Source organism: Vigna unguiculata, chromosome 1 (assembly GCF_037176805.1).
Source record: "Vigna unguiculata cultivar grain cowpea cultivar isolate G323 ecotype 2 chromosome 1, ASM3717680v1, whole genome shotgun sequence".
Classification (NCBI taxonomy): domain Eukaryota; kingdom Viridiplantae; phylum Streptophyta; class Magnoliopsida; order Fabales; family Fabaceae; genus Vigna; species Vigna unguiculata.
The window spans coordinates 27985763-27999483 of NC_140792.1; the positions used below are offsets into that span (position 1 = coordinate 27985763).

Consider the following 13721-nt stretch of genomic DNA (forward strand, 5'->3'; position numbering starts at 1 on the left):
TAAAAGTGAGCCGGGTTGGATTGACTCACTAAATCATCAACTCGTGGTGGGTCGAGCCGGGTCGGGCCGGGTTACCCGTTTTGACAGCTCTACTATTTTCGTTCAATTGTCAATTCAGTCATAATATTTTTTTGTTCAATTAGATCCTAATTTTCATTTGTTCAATTTGGTCTTTTTTTGCTAACGCGCTTAAATAGTTAACGGTAACGAATAGTGACGACCACATGTCATTTCGTGGTTTTTTTGGTTTTTTTTATTTTTTTTTAATTTTTGAAAAAAATGTCCACATGTCAACCCAGTAATGTGTCACATGTCAAAGTCAATGTTTTACATTAAATTTGGTCCCTATGTTTATTATTTTTGTTCAATTTAATCCCATTTTTTTTAAAATGGAAAAATTTTGTCCATTTCCAAATTGAGACCAAATTTAATTTTTATATGAATGTTATAATGATTTTTTTTGTTAAAATTCACATTTTTCTTAAATATTTTGGTTTAGTGTTACAATTAGTTTAAAATTAGAACAAAAATTTTAAGGATGATGACTAATATCATTGATCTAAAATTTTAAGAGGTTAATTATTTTCAATTTTCAAATATGATAAACATTGTTATTTTCTAATATTGAATTTGTTAGGTTGTGAAATGAAACAACCCACACTTCAAGTGAAGATATATGCTATGAGAATCGAATTTCAACAAGCAACTTCTTGGATAAACAAACTACCATTGGAAAAGTGGACCCAAGCATACAATGGAGGAAAAAGATATGACCACACGACAATAATTTAGTCGAATGTATGAGCTCCGTTATGAGGAGAGCAATATCATTACCAATTTGTGCTCTTGTTAAAAATGTTTATGAAAGAACCAAAGAAAGGTTCGTGGAATGTGGAACAAATATTGAATGCGTGCTACGAGTTAGCCACCAATATCTAGAGGATATTTATGTGTTATTAAGAAAAAATGAACAATAATCTGCCGTGTGCTGTGTCTAGAGGTATAATCAGTAGAATTCAGTCTTCGATGTTTAGAAGATTTCCACTCCCCAACTTGGACGCCACCCAATGTCATACATTGTTAAGTTAAATGATTGGTGGTGTGATTGTAGGGAGTTTCAAGCTCTTCACCTACCTTACCCTCATGTAATGGTTGTTTGCTCATCCCTACATTTACAACTCGTGAAATTTGTGGATCCTGTCTATATAGCCTCCAAAATATTTTCAAGGGTTATGAGGTGCAATTTCAGCATGTTCAAAATAAAGATTATTGGTCTACTTATATTGGTCCAAATTTAATTCCTGACTCCCACCTACAACGCAAACAATTAGGAAGACCAAGTACAAGTCGTATCCAGAATGAATTAAACTAGTCAATTCTGAACAAACCAAAGAAATTTTTGTTTTGTACAAGTATTGGTTATACCAGAACAAACTAGCCAAATAGAAACTGAATTTTCATTTTGTTTAACTCTTATCACTGCATTGCATAAACTTTGTTTACTTTAATTTTAATATATGTCATCTACTAATTATTAAGATGTTTCATTTCATGTACTTTTTATTAAGAAATCTTTTTATTTTCTTCATGTGCATATTTACTTCATTCTCCTATCAATTACTCTAATAAATTTTTAATTTTTAAAAAAATTTGATAGTAACAATTGAGAATGTGAAAAAAAAATTTTAAAACAATAAAAAAAATCATTGAAGTTGTGCTTTGAGACAACTTCTTCATAAAAAATCCAAAATTAAAATTGTGTTATATTGATAGGATTTGTTTAAACAGATTATTAATTTAATTAAAGTCGTGTGACTATAATGCAACTTTATTTTTTTATAGGTAAGTCTTGTTTTTCTTGGCACCACTTCAAATTAAATTAACACGACTTCTTTATAATTTAGTCATACCATTTCTCAACAACTTTCCCTATATGGGTAAATGTTTTAAAAACTTGCACCAACTTTGGAATTTCAAATGTAAATTCCACGAGAATTGTAAAAAACCCTCCTCTTATTATGCAATCTCTGTTTTAAGCAAAGAAAAATAATGTTTGAAGATTGAGATTTGAAAGTAAGAATTTTATTGCACAATGAGAAGGCAGAGAAAATTGATGGTTGTGTTTCTCAGTAGGTGTTTAGAAGGAATGAAGCAACGAGTGTTGTAGTAGTAGCATACAAAATTACAATGGCATGCATGGTGCATAATAAAATAGCAATGAGCTTCGATCATCACTTCCATTTGTTGGCAACAATGTCAGCCAAATCCACAACCCTTTGAGAGTAGCCCCACTCGTTGTCATACCAGGCAATCACCTTCACCATGTCATCTCCCATCACCATGGTCAACGAGGAGTCAACGGTTGAGGACACATCAGTGCACCTGAAGTCAACAGAAACAAGAGGCTCATCACACACTGAGAGGATTCCCTTCAGCTCCTTCTCTGCACTCTCTCTGAACGCTGCATTCACTTCTTCTGCAAAGGTCTTCTTTGAAACCTGAACAACAAGGTCCACCACTGACACATTTGGGGTTGGCACACGCAGTGCAATGCCGTTCAGTTTCCCTTTCAGGGTTGGCAGCACAAGCGCCACCGCCTTTGCTGCTCCGGTTGAAGTGGGCACAATGTTCAGAGCTGCGGCCCTAGCACGCCTCAGGTCACGGTGGCTCGCGTCGAGAAGCCTCTGGTCTCCGGTGTAGGAGTGAGTGGTGGTCATGGTTCCCTTGATGATACCTGCCATGGATTTCAAAACATGTAAAACCAGGATGTTTTGTTTTCAAACGAGGAATGAATGTGACAGAAAATGTGGTCACAAGAACATTACCGAATTTCTGGTCGAGGACCTTCACAAAGGGTGCAAGACAGTTAGTGGTGCAAGAGGCATTGCTGATGATGGGTTCATCTGCGCTGTAATCAAATTCATTGACACCGACCACGTAGGTGGGGATGTCTCCTTTACCAGGTGCTGTGATGAGCACTTTCTTAGCTCCTGCTTGAATGTGTTTCCCAGCACCTTCTCTGTCTACGAACACCCCAGTTCCTTCAATCACCAAGTCTATCCCCAACTCCCTGCAATAAAACCACACACTCATCTTCACATGTTACTCTCTTCTCCTCACAAAAACCACTTTCCTAGGAACATGTTTGGATGCAAACCAGAAAGAATTTTCACACCTTCTCTACTTGAAACTGTGAAAAGTTCTTTCTTAAAGAGACTCTAATTGCATGAAACTGAACAAGAAGCTTACTTCCAGGGAAGGTTGGCAGGGTTGCGGTCAGAGACGACTTTGATTTCTTTTCCATCAACGGAGATTATATCATTGCCCACAGGCTTGACATCAGCATCGAAGGTTCCGAGGATGGAATCATACTTGAGGAGGTGAGAGGCTTGTTTGACACCACCGGTGTCGTTGATGGCAATGACATCAAGAGGGGACTCTTTACGACCGTGCCAGCATCTCAAGAAGTTCCTTCCGATCCTTCCAAACCCGTTTATGGCAACCTTCAGTTTTGCTTCCACCACACCCTTCTTGTATCCTCCACTGCTTCCAACCTTCAAAAGTACACATAATACCAACATTGTTAAACTCATCATCACACACCTTTTCCTTTCTAGTTAACTCTTTCATATCACCCTGGGGTTTTCTTTCCTCGTTTCTTTCTATGCTCAAATGCTGAAAGGCCTAGTTCATACTCTGATATAATTCAAAGCAAGAACTCTTACAGAATGATGATCACGAATTGGGTGTGTGTTTTTGGTTCAGACGCATTATGATTAATGTGGTATAGCAGCTGCTAGAAAAGTCAAATCATAAACTAAAGGACTTTCGCATGTACCATCTGAAAAATTTGGTTTTGGTACATAGTTCAGGAAGTATATCTATTTGTCTAACTATATATATGAGATAATTTCTTGTACATGTTGTATGTCTATATCCAATTACCTAGTATTTTTACTTTACAGTAAAATTTGACATTGATTAATGCAGTAGAGTAAGGAACTTACTGCATAAGTCTGGAAGGCAATGACAGAATGGAAATCCTCAGAAGCTTTTCTGGAAAAGGGAAGGTGGTTTGATGAGCTGCGAAGGCCAGAGAACTCAGAGAAGCCTTTCCCATTTGCCTGAATAGACAAAGGAATGAAAAACTATCATAAACAACAACAACCTTAACCTTACAAAACATGGCAAAATAAGTAACACAAGTTTGTTTGCAAGGATGCATGAAAATGGATAAGATGATGAACCTGAAGAGCTGGTTTGGCTACAGAGAGAGTAGCCGAAGCCATGTTTGAGCAGTGGATTTTGTGGAGCAGAAGTGAAGCAGTAGAGTAGAATGAGGTTTCATGTTGTTATGTGTTGTAAAGTTTAATAGGGAAGCAAGAGGAGGCAACATGGATGTGTGGCTGTGACTGATGAGCGTAAGTGAGGATGAGATTATGGATAGCCTCTCATGCAATGAATGGTTGTGATTGGTGCTTTTATTTTTCTGTCTCTCTTATTTTTCTTCTATATATGTATAGATTGATGGTTGGATCTGAACCTTGAGTCCAAAGTGGACCAGGTTATGGGCTTTCCACTTACATCAGTGGACAATAAAATTCACTCAAATTCTACACTTTTCAAAGAAAACATTTATTTTTCAGAGTACAAAACCTTCAAAGCAAAATATCAAGGTACAATTTTGTGGGCAACAAGAGACACCCACACACACAGAAACGACAGAAATACATTGTTAGAGGACACGAATGGATAAATGAAGTTTATGGCCATTCTTTCACTTGGGTTCATCTGCTTGGGTTCAATACTTGCTCGCAATTTAGATCCAACTTGGTGATTGTAAGGTTGTTTTCTGCTGAGAGGAATTATGCTTATGCAATAAATTTATATAATATTTTATAACAAAGACACATAGCACATACGTGATAGCATAATTGATACGATGGAAGGATACGGAAGGTTGTTGTAAAAAAAGTGTTGTTTGAACGATATATATACATATATATATATATATATATATATATATATATTTTACGTGCACCCCATGATTTAATTTGTCCATGATTTAATTTGCATATTTAATTTGGGTTCTGTTTATTTACTTCATGCACTCCCCAATGTATTAATCCCACATTCCTTGCATTTAGTTTTATTTTACCTCATGTACCTGCATTTTTACTAAACACACACCATCACTCCTTTAATTTCCTTTTTTTTTAGGTTAGGATGCGTTTACTTTATGGATCACCCATTTCTCTTTATGCACTTCGTTTCTATGTGTATAGTTTTTCTCATTACACCCACATACTCACTTATGCACTCTCATTTTCTATTTCCAATTTTACCTTTTTTAAATTAAATCTCACATTTCAATCACGTCATTTTCTAAAATAATAAAAGTATTTTAAATTGAAATAAAAATTAAAATAGTTTTAAAAAATGATAAAAATAAGAATAAATAAAAATTTAAAATTATTTTCTTTATTTTTTCTTTTAATGTCTAATCAACCATTCGCGTCGCATTACACTTTTCTTTTCTATACAAAAATTATAAAAATGTTTTAGTGTCTAACCGAGCGTCGCATGACACTTTTCTTTTTTATACAGAATTATAGAAATGTTTTAGTGTCTAATCGTCCGCTCGCGTCCAACGACATTTCTTTTTTTTAAATACAAAAATTATAAAAAATAGTTTAGTGTCTAATCGACCGTTCACGTCGCATGACACTTCTTTTTTTAAAATACAAAAATTATAAAAATAGTTTTGGTGTCTAATCGACCGTTCGCGTCGCACGATACTCCTATTTTTAAATACAAAAATCATAAAAAGGTTTTGATGTCTAATCGACTGCACACGTCGCATAACACTCATTTTCAAAAAAGTTAAAAGACAACCTTAAAAATTAAAATTATTTTTTTATAAAAAACTACGTAGCAATAATTTCTCATTTTTAATGAGAATACGTAGAACCAAGGTTAATCCTTGTCGGGTCCCTTTCACTCAAAGAAATATATTTGTTCAATTTATTTTCTTATTTTTTGGAAAAATAAATATTATAAAATAAACACATCTTTTTTGCAAATTTAATTAAAGTACCGCCTTTAGGCGGGTGCATTGTAAGGTGTTAATGCCTTTCCTATGCGTAACCGACTCCCGAACCCTAAATTTGGTTTTCGCAGACTTTATTTTATCTTTATGGTTTTTCATAGTTTTCAAGTGTAAACTATGGTTACGACTTCAAATATGTTTTTCCAAACCAGTTTCTTTTTGGTTCGTCATCCTATCGTAATTTAGGTTGCGACAGATGGTGACTCTGCTAGGGACATCAGAGAGTCAGACCTATTTAATTGAATATGCAAAAGTGATGTATTTAGTTTAAATGTTTATTTTTCCCTTTGTTCTTTATGTGTGTCTATCTCTTTTTCATTTAGTGTATGAAATAATTGTGGATATTGAACTCTAGGGTAGAAAACATGTGTTGTATCTACCTAGATCTTTTATGATTATTTTGTAGGTGGGGGTTTAGTTGTGCATTTTTCTCCCTTCACACACTCACTTTATATTTTGTAAATGACATGAGTAGGGCCCTTATCCTGGGTTTGTGTAGCTTAGAATTAGAAGGGGATTGTGTTGTAGTGCCACAGTGGATGTACTTCCCAAGTTATCATTGTGAGAACCCTAGCTATAGTTTGTTTGCTTCATTTGGTACTCTTACATCATGTTGTTTATCAACTGTTGTGGGAAGTGGACCATAGCTTTAGTGACCATGATCCTTAGGCATTAGGTAACCATCTTGTTGAGCGCGTGTACTTCACCTTAGTACTTTAAGCGTCAACCTATGTTAAGGCACAAAAGGAAGACAATTACGTCCTTTAATTCTCACCTCTTTCTTGTACATATCAATACATACATTACATTTCATATAAATAAGGCATATTAAGGCACAAACCTGCATTTCATTATGCCATTCGATTGCATATCATGCATGGAGTTTTGAAATAAGTGCATTACATTTCATACTCATATCATATGAATACATGCCTTTTGAGGCACCAATAAATCTTATGTAGGTTTTCAATTAGTCGCATATCATGCATGGTGTTCCTTAATCACATCAACATATAAAGTAAATAAATGCCCCTTGGGGCACATAGTTTTTTTAACACCTATCATGCATCCTCATGTCATCTTGCATAATACATTCATATTGTTAGCATATGCATAATGGGTCTCATGGATTTGGTTTTTGCATTCATTAGTTCATGCTAATAAAATAAAGAAATTGTGACACCTTAAAGGACTTGTTGATAAAGGATCATGGAGAATTTGGGAGAAACTCATGAAGCAACAAAGATAGATATTCAATAATTGAAGGAGCAAATAAGTGAGATTTTGGAAGCCATAGAGGCACTAGAAAACTCTAGAGAGACTTCCACTCAACAACATCAACAAAGGGTTCAGAAAACCCAAGTTTTTCCTCCATACGGTCTTCCTCTGAATTATAGTCCACCCATTGGATTTGACTCAGAGAAAAAAAGTTGCAAACTACATGGTTGCAACTCATGATACGAAGGATAATGAACCTGAGACAACCACCTTCACAAGCACCCAAGGAATTGTTCAACCAAATGTAGTACATGTGTCAATGGAAAAGCAACCTGAGGTGAAACCTTCACCCCATATCACTACACCTCTAAATGTTAATGATGCCACAAATAAATCGGAAATGTTAGAGGAAAGGTTGAGAGCTATAGAGGGTGGACAAAACTTTGAGTTTGGCAATGCTGCAGAGTTATGCTTAGTTTCAGATGTGGTGATACCTCTGAAGTTCAAATTTATAGAGTTTGAAAAGTATCAACGGAACACTTGTCCAAAGAATCATATAACCATGTACTGTAGAAAAAGGATTGCCTACGTTCATGATGAGAAACTACTGATTCACTTCTTCTAAGAAAGCTTGATTGGCATGGCTCTTAATTGGTACATGCATTTGGAACCAACCTGAATTCATTCCTGGAAAGATCTGGTGGCTGCATTCATGAAGAAATATGAATATAATGGTGATAGTGTGCATGACATATTTTAATTGCAGAACATGGCGAAAAAGGAGTTAGAGACGTTCAAAGAGTATGCTTTAAGATGGAGAGAGATTGTTGCTCAAGTAGAGCCACCTTTGCATGAATAAGAGATGGTGGTTATATTTATAAATACTTTGCAGTCACCCTTTTATAAACACATGATGAGTAGTGTTTCCTCAAACTTTACAGACTTGATTATAATGGGAGAGAGGATTGAGGTCGGCATAAGGAACGGAAAAATTGCACTTGACCTAAATTTTCTAGAAAATTTGAATGTATGGTTCTAGGTGTGGGATAAGAATAGAGCGAAGAGCTAATCTACACCCTATTGTCTATCCTCAAATGTCTCAGTCCAAGAAATCAAATTAGAACATTGGGCGGAAAAATTAAATTGGGGCAAGAAAGATGTCAATTTCACTCCTATCCCTATGACCTGCACATAACTATTACCAAATCTCCTCCGCGACAACCTCATAGATATTTGTCCCACTAGACTTGTACGACCTCTATACCCAAAGAATTATGATGTAAATGCAAGATGTAAATTCAAGATTTCCTCCAAAACAAGTCCTAAAAGGGTGTCGAAAAAAATGATAAATAAAGAAAAAAAAATTAAAGGCAAAAGAAGTATGTTATGAGTCACTTGTTTTTCTTGCAAATCATCGAATTCAAGTTTTTCAAAAAGAAAAGTGCAAAAAATGAATCATAAAAATGAGGGTTGTGATATCTTTCGAGGTCAAATGCTTAATGAAGAATAACAATTTGACCTTTTCTTTTGAAAACACTTGTACATGCATGGCTTGAAAGCCTCAACCCTTCACTCTCCCAAAATAAAAGAATTTGCCCTAACACCGTTGGTTTTACTCGTATAATAAACATGATTTTTCACACTGGGGCAAATTTGTCAATGTTTATCTTTGCGTGCACTAGTTGGATGATCCCTGAATTCATCGAATAAAAAATAATTTTCAAAAAACAAATCTACTAGATTGAAAACCCAAGAGGGCAATCTAGGAGAAAAAGAGACGAAACAAAAAAAGAAAGGAAAAGAAAAGTGACTCTTGTTAAGGTTATCGAGCTTTCGTCGCAGAGTTAATCTTTTGAAAATAAAGCAATCAGGATTTCAAATTATGTGTGGATATTTTTCTTCATCGGAAAAGGTAAAATATCCTTTGTTACCTCATTGAGCCCAAAAAATGAAGTTTTCTTTTAACATTGTTCCCAAACAAGGGTTATCATCACACTAGATGTCAGCTTGAGATGCACACAAAAAAAGCACTCTCTGGTTAAATAAAGAGAATTCATCAAAGGAAAAACAAAGCTAAAAAGCAAAAATAATCACAAAGTGATGACAAATGAAAAGAATGAAAATAAAATTTGAAAAAAAGTAAAAGTGTTCAAAAAGCTTTAACAAATAGCTTATTCAATACCTAGATGATAACTCTCGTTTCAAAAAAAAAAAGAGTAATATATGACCGAAAAATATTTATTTGGACCTTTATATCATTTTCTTTCAAAACCTTTTAGCCCATAGCCATGTTACAAGCCAAGTAAACGTCCACACAAATTGAATATTGATTGTTCTAATTTTTATAAGCTTAATTTTGCGATAAAGCCACATGGCTAACAATGCGGTCAAAAAAATGAATGAAAGAAAAAAAAGAAGAATAAAAATGAAAATGGTGTCTCAAGAAGAGGGGAAATCCCTTCTAATTGACCAAAGCAAGTGAAAGAAAATCAAACCAACTAGGCAATTCTTTTAGCTAATGTTTTTCATATCCATTACCTCTTCTGAACAAAACCCATATCCCAAAACTCGGGCAACTTTATGAGTGTCACATGAATTTTTTACTCTGACATTCATAAATTTTTTTTCCTATACTTTTTTCCCAAACACCAAAACTGTGGCAACTTTTAGGTGTTTTTATGTTTTTCACCCTGACATTCACAGATTACATCTCCTTTGAGGAGTGTGTGAGGAACGACATGCCCACATGGCTATCCTAGTCTCCTCCAAACACTTTCCAAAAAAATTTAGCCTTTCACTCACTTGTAAATTCAAGTACACGTTCACATGCACTGATGTTGTGAAAGAGAAAGTTAAGTATATTCATTTTAAACATTAGACCTCAAGGTGTGTGCATTCCTCATTTTTAGGAAATATTGAAAATAACAATGAGTTTGATGATTGCTAAATAGAATAATTAACTTGGACGTGCAAAAAAAAGTAAAAAGGACAAAGCATTACAAGGTTTTCATCATGCATTCATGCATATCAGGGTTCTGGTCCTTACGTTTGTGTTTGAAATAATAAATGTGCATTCTATAGTGCATAACCATTTGTATGTCATATCATCATAACATGTGTCAACATATATCATCATAACATGAGTCAGCATAATTATGCAACATGCTTCTCCAATCAAATGTTTTTCCAAAAATAAGAAATTAATATTACAAAAGTTACCTTGGACATTTTTAAATTTGGTGGTCCTCTTCATTCATATGAAGACCTATATGCCCTCAAGCCTAGTTTTGTCTGACCCAAGCCCAGTTTTTTCTGGCCCAAGCCTAGTTATCGCATTGGCCTCCAAGTCCAGTTTTGTCTAGCTCAAGCCCAATTTTGTCTGGCCCTCAAAGCCTTGTCCTCGCACTAGCCCACAAGTCCAGTTTTCACACTTGTCCACCAAGCCCAGTTTGTTTGACCCTTAAGCCCAACTCGCCTGGCCCACCAAGCCCAATTTTGTCTGGCCCTCAAGCCTAGCTCGCCTGGCCACCAAGCCTAATTTTAACACTAGCCACCAAGCCTAGTTTTCAAACTGGCTGATATGAATCACATCATAGCTCAAATAGAGAAACACTAATGCACCACTTTGCTACAGTTATTTTTATTTTTTAAAGTTATTAGTTTGTTTAAATATGGCCTAATTCATTGTAAAATTCACTTACGTTTTGGTTTAATCAATTAATGGGCTCTGGTTTAGTTTTATTTCAAGTTGTAATAATGGCCCAATTGCAACATAGTCATCAACCTTTGGGAGATCAAGAGGATGCCTGACTGAATTGTTTTTGGTTGCCATAATTTTAGTTACAATCAAAAATTAAGTAGTAGGATCATTAATAGTTTTAAGTGGGATGCAATTTCAATTTATGTGTCTTTTGTAATTCTAGTGGTTAAATCTTCTATATAAGCTTAACCATTTTCATCAATGAAACAAGTTGAGTTTTATTCAGAAAATATTAAAGTTTTATCTCTTCTATCTTATTGAGAGTGATTCTCCTAAGTTCTTGAGTGATTCAAGAATCCCTGAGTTTTATCAAAGGTCATTTTCCCCTTTGCGTGTTTAAACTCTTAGGCTTATCTTCCATTCTTGGAAGTGTGACGTCTATCAATTTCCGCTCCATCTTCTTATCAATTTCCATTTTCTCGTTTTAAATAATTTCTCAAATTTCTTGCTTATTAACATTCCAACCTAGATAGATCCATAAAACGAATCCACCCCTCTAGATTCACATCACTAGCCTACAAGTCCAATTTTCTACATTGGCCAACAAGCCTAGTTTTCACACTGGCCCACCAAGCCCAATTTTGTGTGGCCCTCAAGCCTAGTTCTCGTACTGGCTCCTAAGCCCAGTTCTCGCACTGGCCCCTAAGCCCAGTTCTCGCACTAGCCCCCAAGCCCAGCTCCGTGTTGTCCCACAAGCCCAATTTCCACATTGGCTCCCAAGCCTAGTTCTCGCACTAGCCCCTAAGCTTAGTTCTCGCATTGGCCCCTAAGCCCAATTCTCGCATTGGCCACCAAGCCTAGTTTTCACACTAGTCCACAGGCCCAATTTCATATTGGCCCACTTAGTCTGGTTTCATATTGTCCAAAAGCTCAATTTTTGTAGCTTAAAAATAATAAAAATGATAAAAAGATAAAAAAAGAAGACATATATATATAGGATTTCTATGGAAGCTTTGCATCATAAATTCATACATTCAAGCATATCAAGGTTTTGACACCTTTAACTCTGAAAAAGAAAAAAAAAAGGAGAAAAAAAATAAAAAAATAAAAATGAAAACACAAAGGTCTTAGGTGATTCATGCATAACATGCATTCATGTACGCATGCATTTCATATTATGGTCAAGGACCTTTACAAAGGGTGCAAGGCAGTTTGTGGTATAAAAGTCATTTTTGATTATGGGTTCATCTATGTTATAATCATATTCATTGACACTGACCACATAGGTGGGGGATGTCTCCTTTACCAGATGTTATGATGAGGACTTTTTTAGCTCCTACTTAAATGTGTTTTCCAACACCTTCTCTATCTACAAACAAATCAGTTCCTTCAATCACTAAGTCTATCTCGAACTCCCTGCAATAAAATCATCTTCTTACATATCACTCTTTTCTCCTCACAAAACCACTTTCCTAGGAACATGTTTGGATACAAAACATAAAGGCTTTTCATAGCTTCTTTACTAGAAATTGTGAAAAGTTGTTTCTTAAAGAGACTTTAATGGCATGGAAGTGAAAAAAAACTATAAGCTCGAGATTCCTCTCAAATCTAAATATACAAGGACTGAGTTGATTCACATTGATTTGTTTGGTCTAACAAGGACTAAATCTCTGTGGGGCAAAAGGTGTGATCTATTAATTGTAGATGACTACAATAGATGGACCTGGGATAAATTCTTAAAACTTACGGATGAGTCTTATACGATATTTTGTAAATTCATTAAACAAGTTCAAAATGAAAATGACCCAACAATTTTTTTCTAGGAAAAATGATCATGGTGGGGATTTTTGAAATGAAAGTCTTTGTAAACTTTTTGAGAACTTTGGTATTACATATAATTTTTCAACTCCCAGAACGGCACAACAAAATGGTATTGTGGCAAGGAAAATTAGAGATTTGGTTGAAATGGCCAGAATAATATTAAATGTGAATTCCAAACCTAAACACTTTTGGACAGAAGCAGTTAACACGATTTGTTATTTATAAAATAGAGTTTATAACCTCTGCTAAAAAAGCTACTTATAAATGGTGGAAAGATAGAAAACCCAACATTTCATATTTTTCAACCTTTTGGTATGCAATGATTTATATTAAACACAAAAGATAACTTGGAAAAGTTTGATTCGATAAGTGATTAAGGTATTTTACTTGGTTATTTAGAGACGTTCAAGACATATAGAGTATATAACTTTAGGATGTGTATTGTAGAAGAAGTCATACATGTAAAGTTTAACAATTATAAGCCTGATAAGAAATTATTAGAGCTCGAAGAATATTATGGTTTTGACATGCAAGTTCAAAATAAAAATGTAGTACACCCCACATTAGATGACCCTAAATCAAACGTTCCCTTGGTAGATGACTCTTCACTAGACGAGGATGGAGACAATGCAGTAGACTCCTCATCAAACACGCTAGATTAAAATCCCAACAAATTGTAATAATTAGGAAAATAAATAAATGAGGTTAAATAGATATATTGTATAAAAAATAAAATGATTCATTAGTTATATAATTAAAGATTTATTTTATTTAACGCTTTCTAAAAGATAAAACTGTTTAGTAATTATTTGATTTAAAGAATTTTCTAAGAAATAAGGTTTGGTAAATAATTATTCAATTAAAGTTGTTACA

The 13721-nt window shown here is 34.7% G+C and overlaps 1 protein-coding gene across 1 annotated transcript; it reads right to left on the reverse strand.

Moving 5' to 3' along the window:
* Positions 1–2066: 2066 nt before the first annotated feature.
* LOC114162988 (glyceraldehyde-3-phosphate dehydrogenase A, chloroplastic) lies at positions 2067–4473 on the reverse strand. The gene is made up of 5 exons (XM_028047025.2): positions 4248–4473; positions 4008–4124; positions 3250–3554; positions 2826–3070; positions 2067–2734 (listed from the first exon to the last, which is right to left on the reverse strand). Exons 1-5 carry the CDS (start codon positions 4287–4289, stop codon positions 2232–2234), a joined length of 1212 nt encoding a protein of 403 aa, XP_027902826.1. The 5' UTR covers positions 4290–4473; the 3' UTR covers positions 2067–2231.
* Between the last annotated feature and the right edge of the window lie 9248 nt (positions 4474–13721).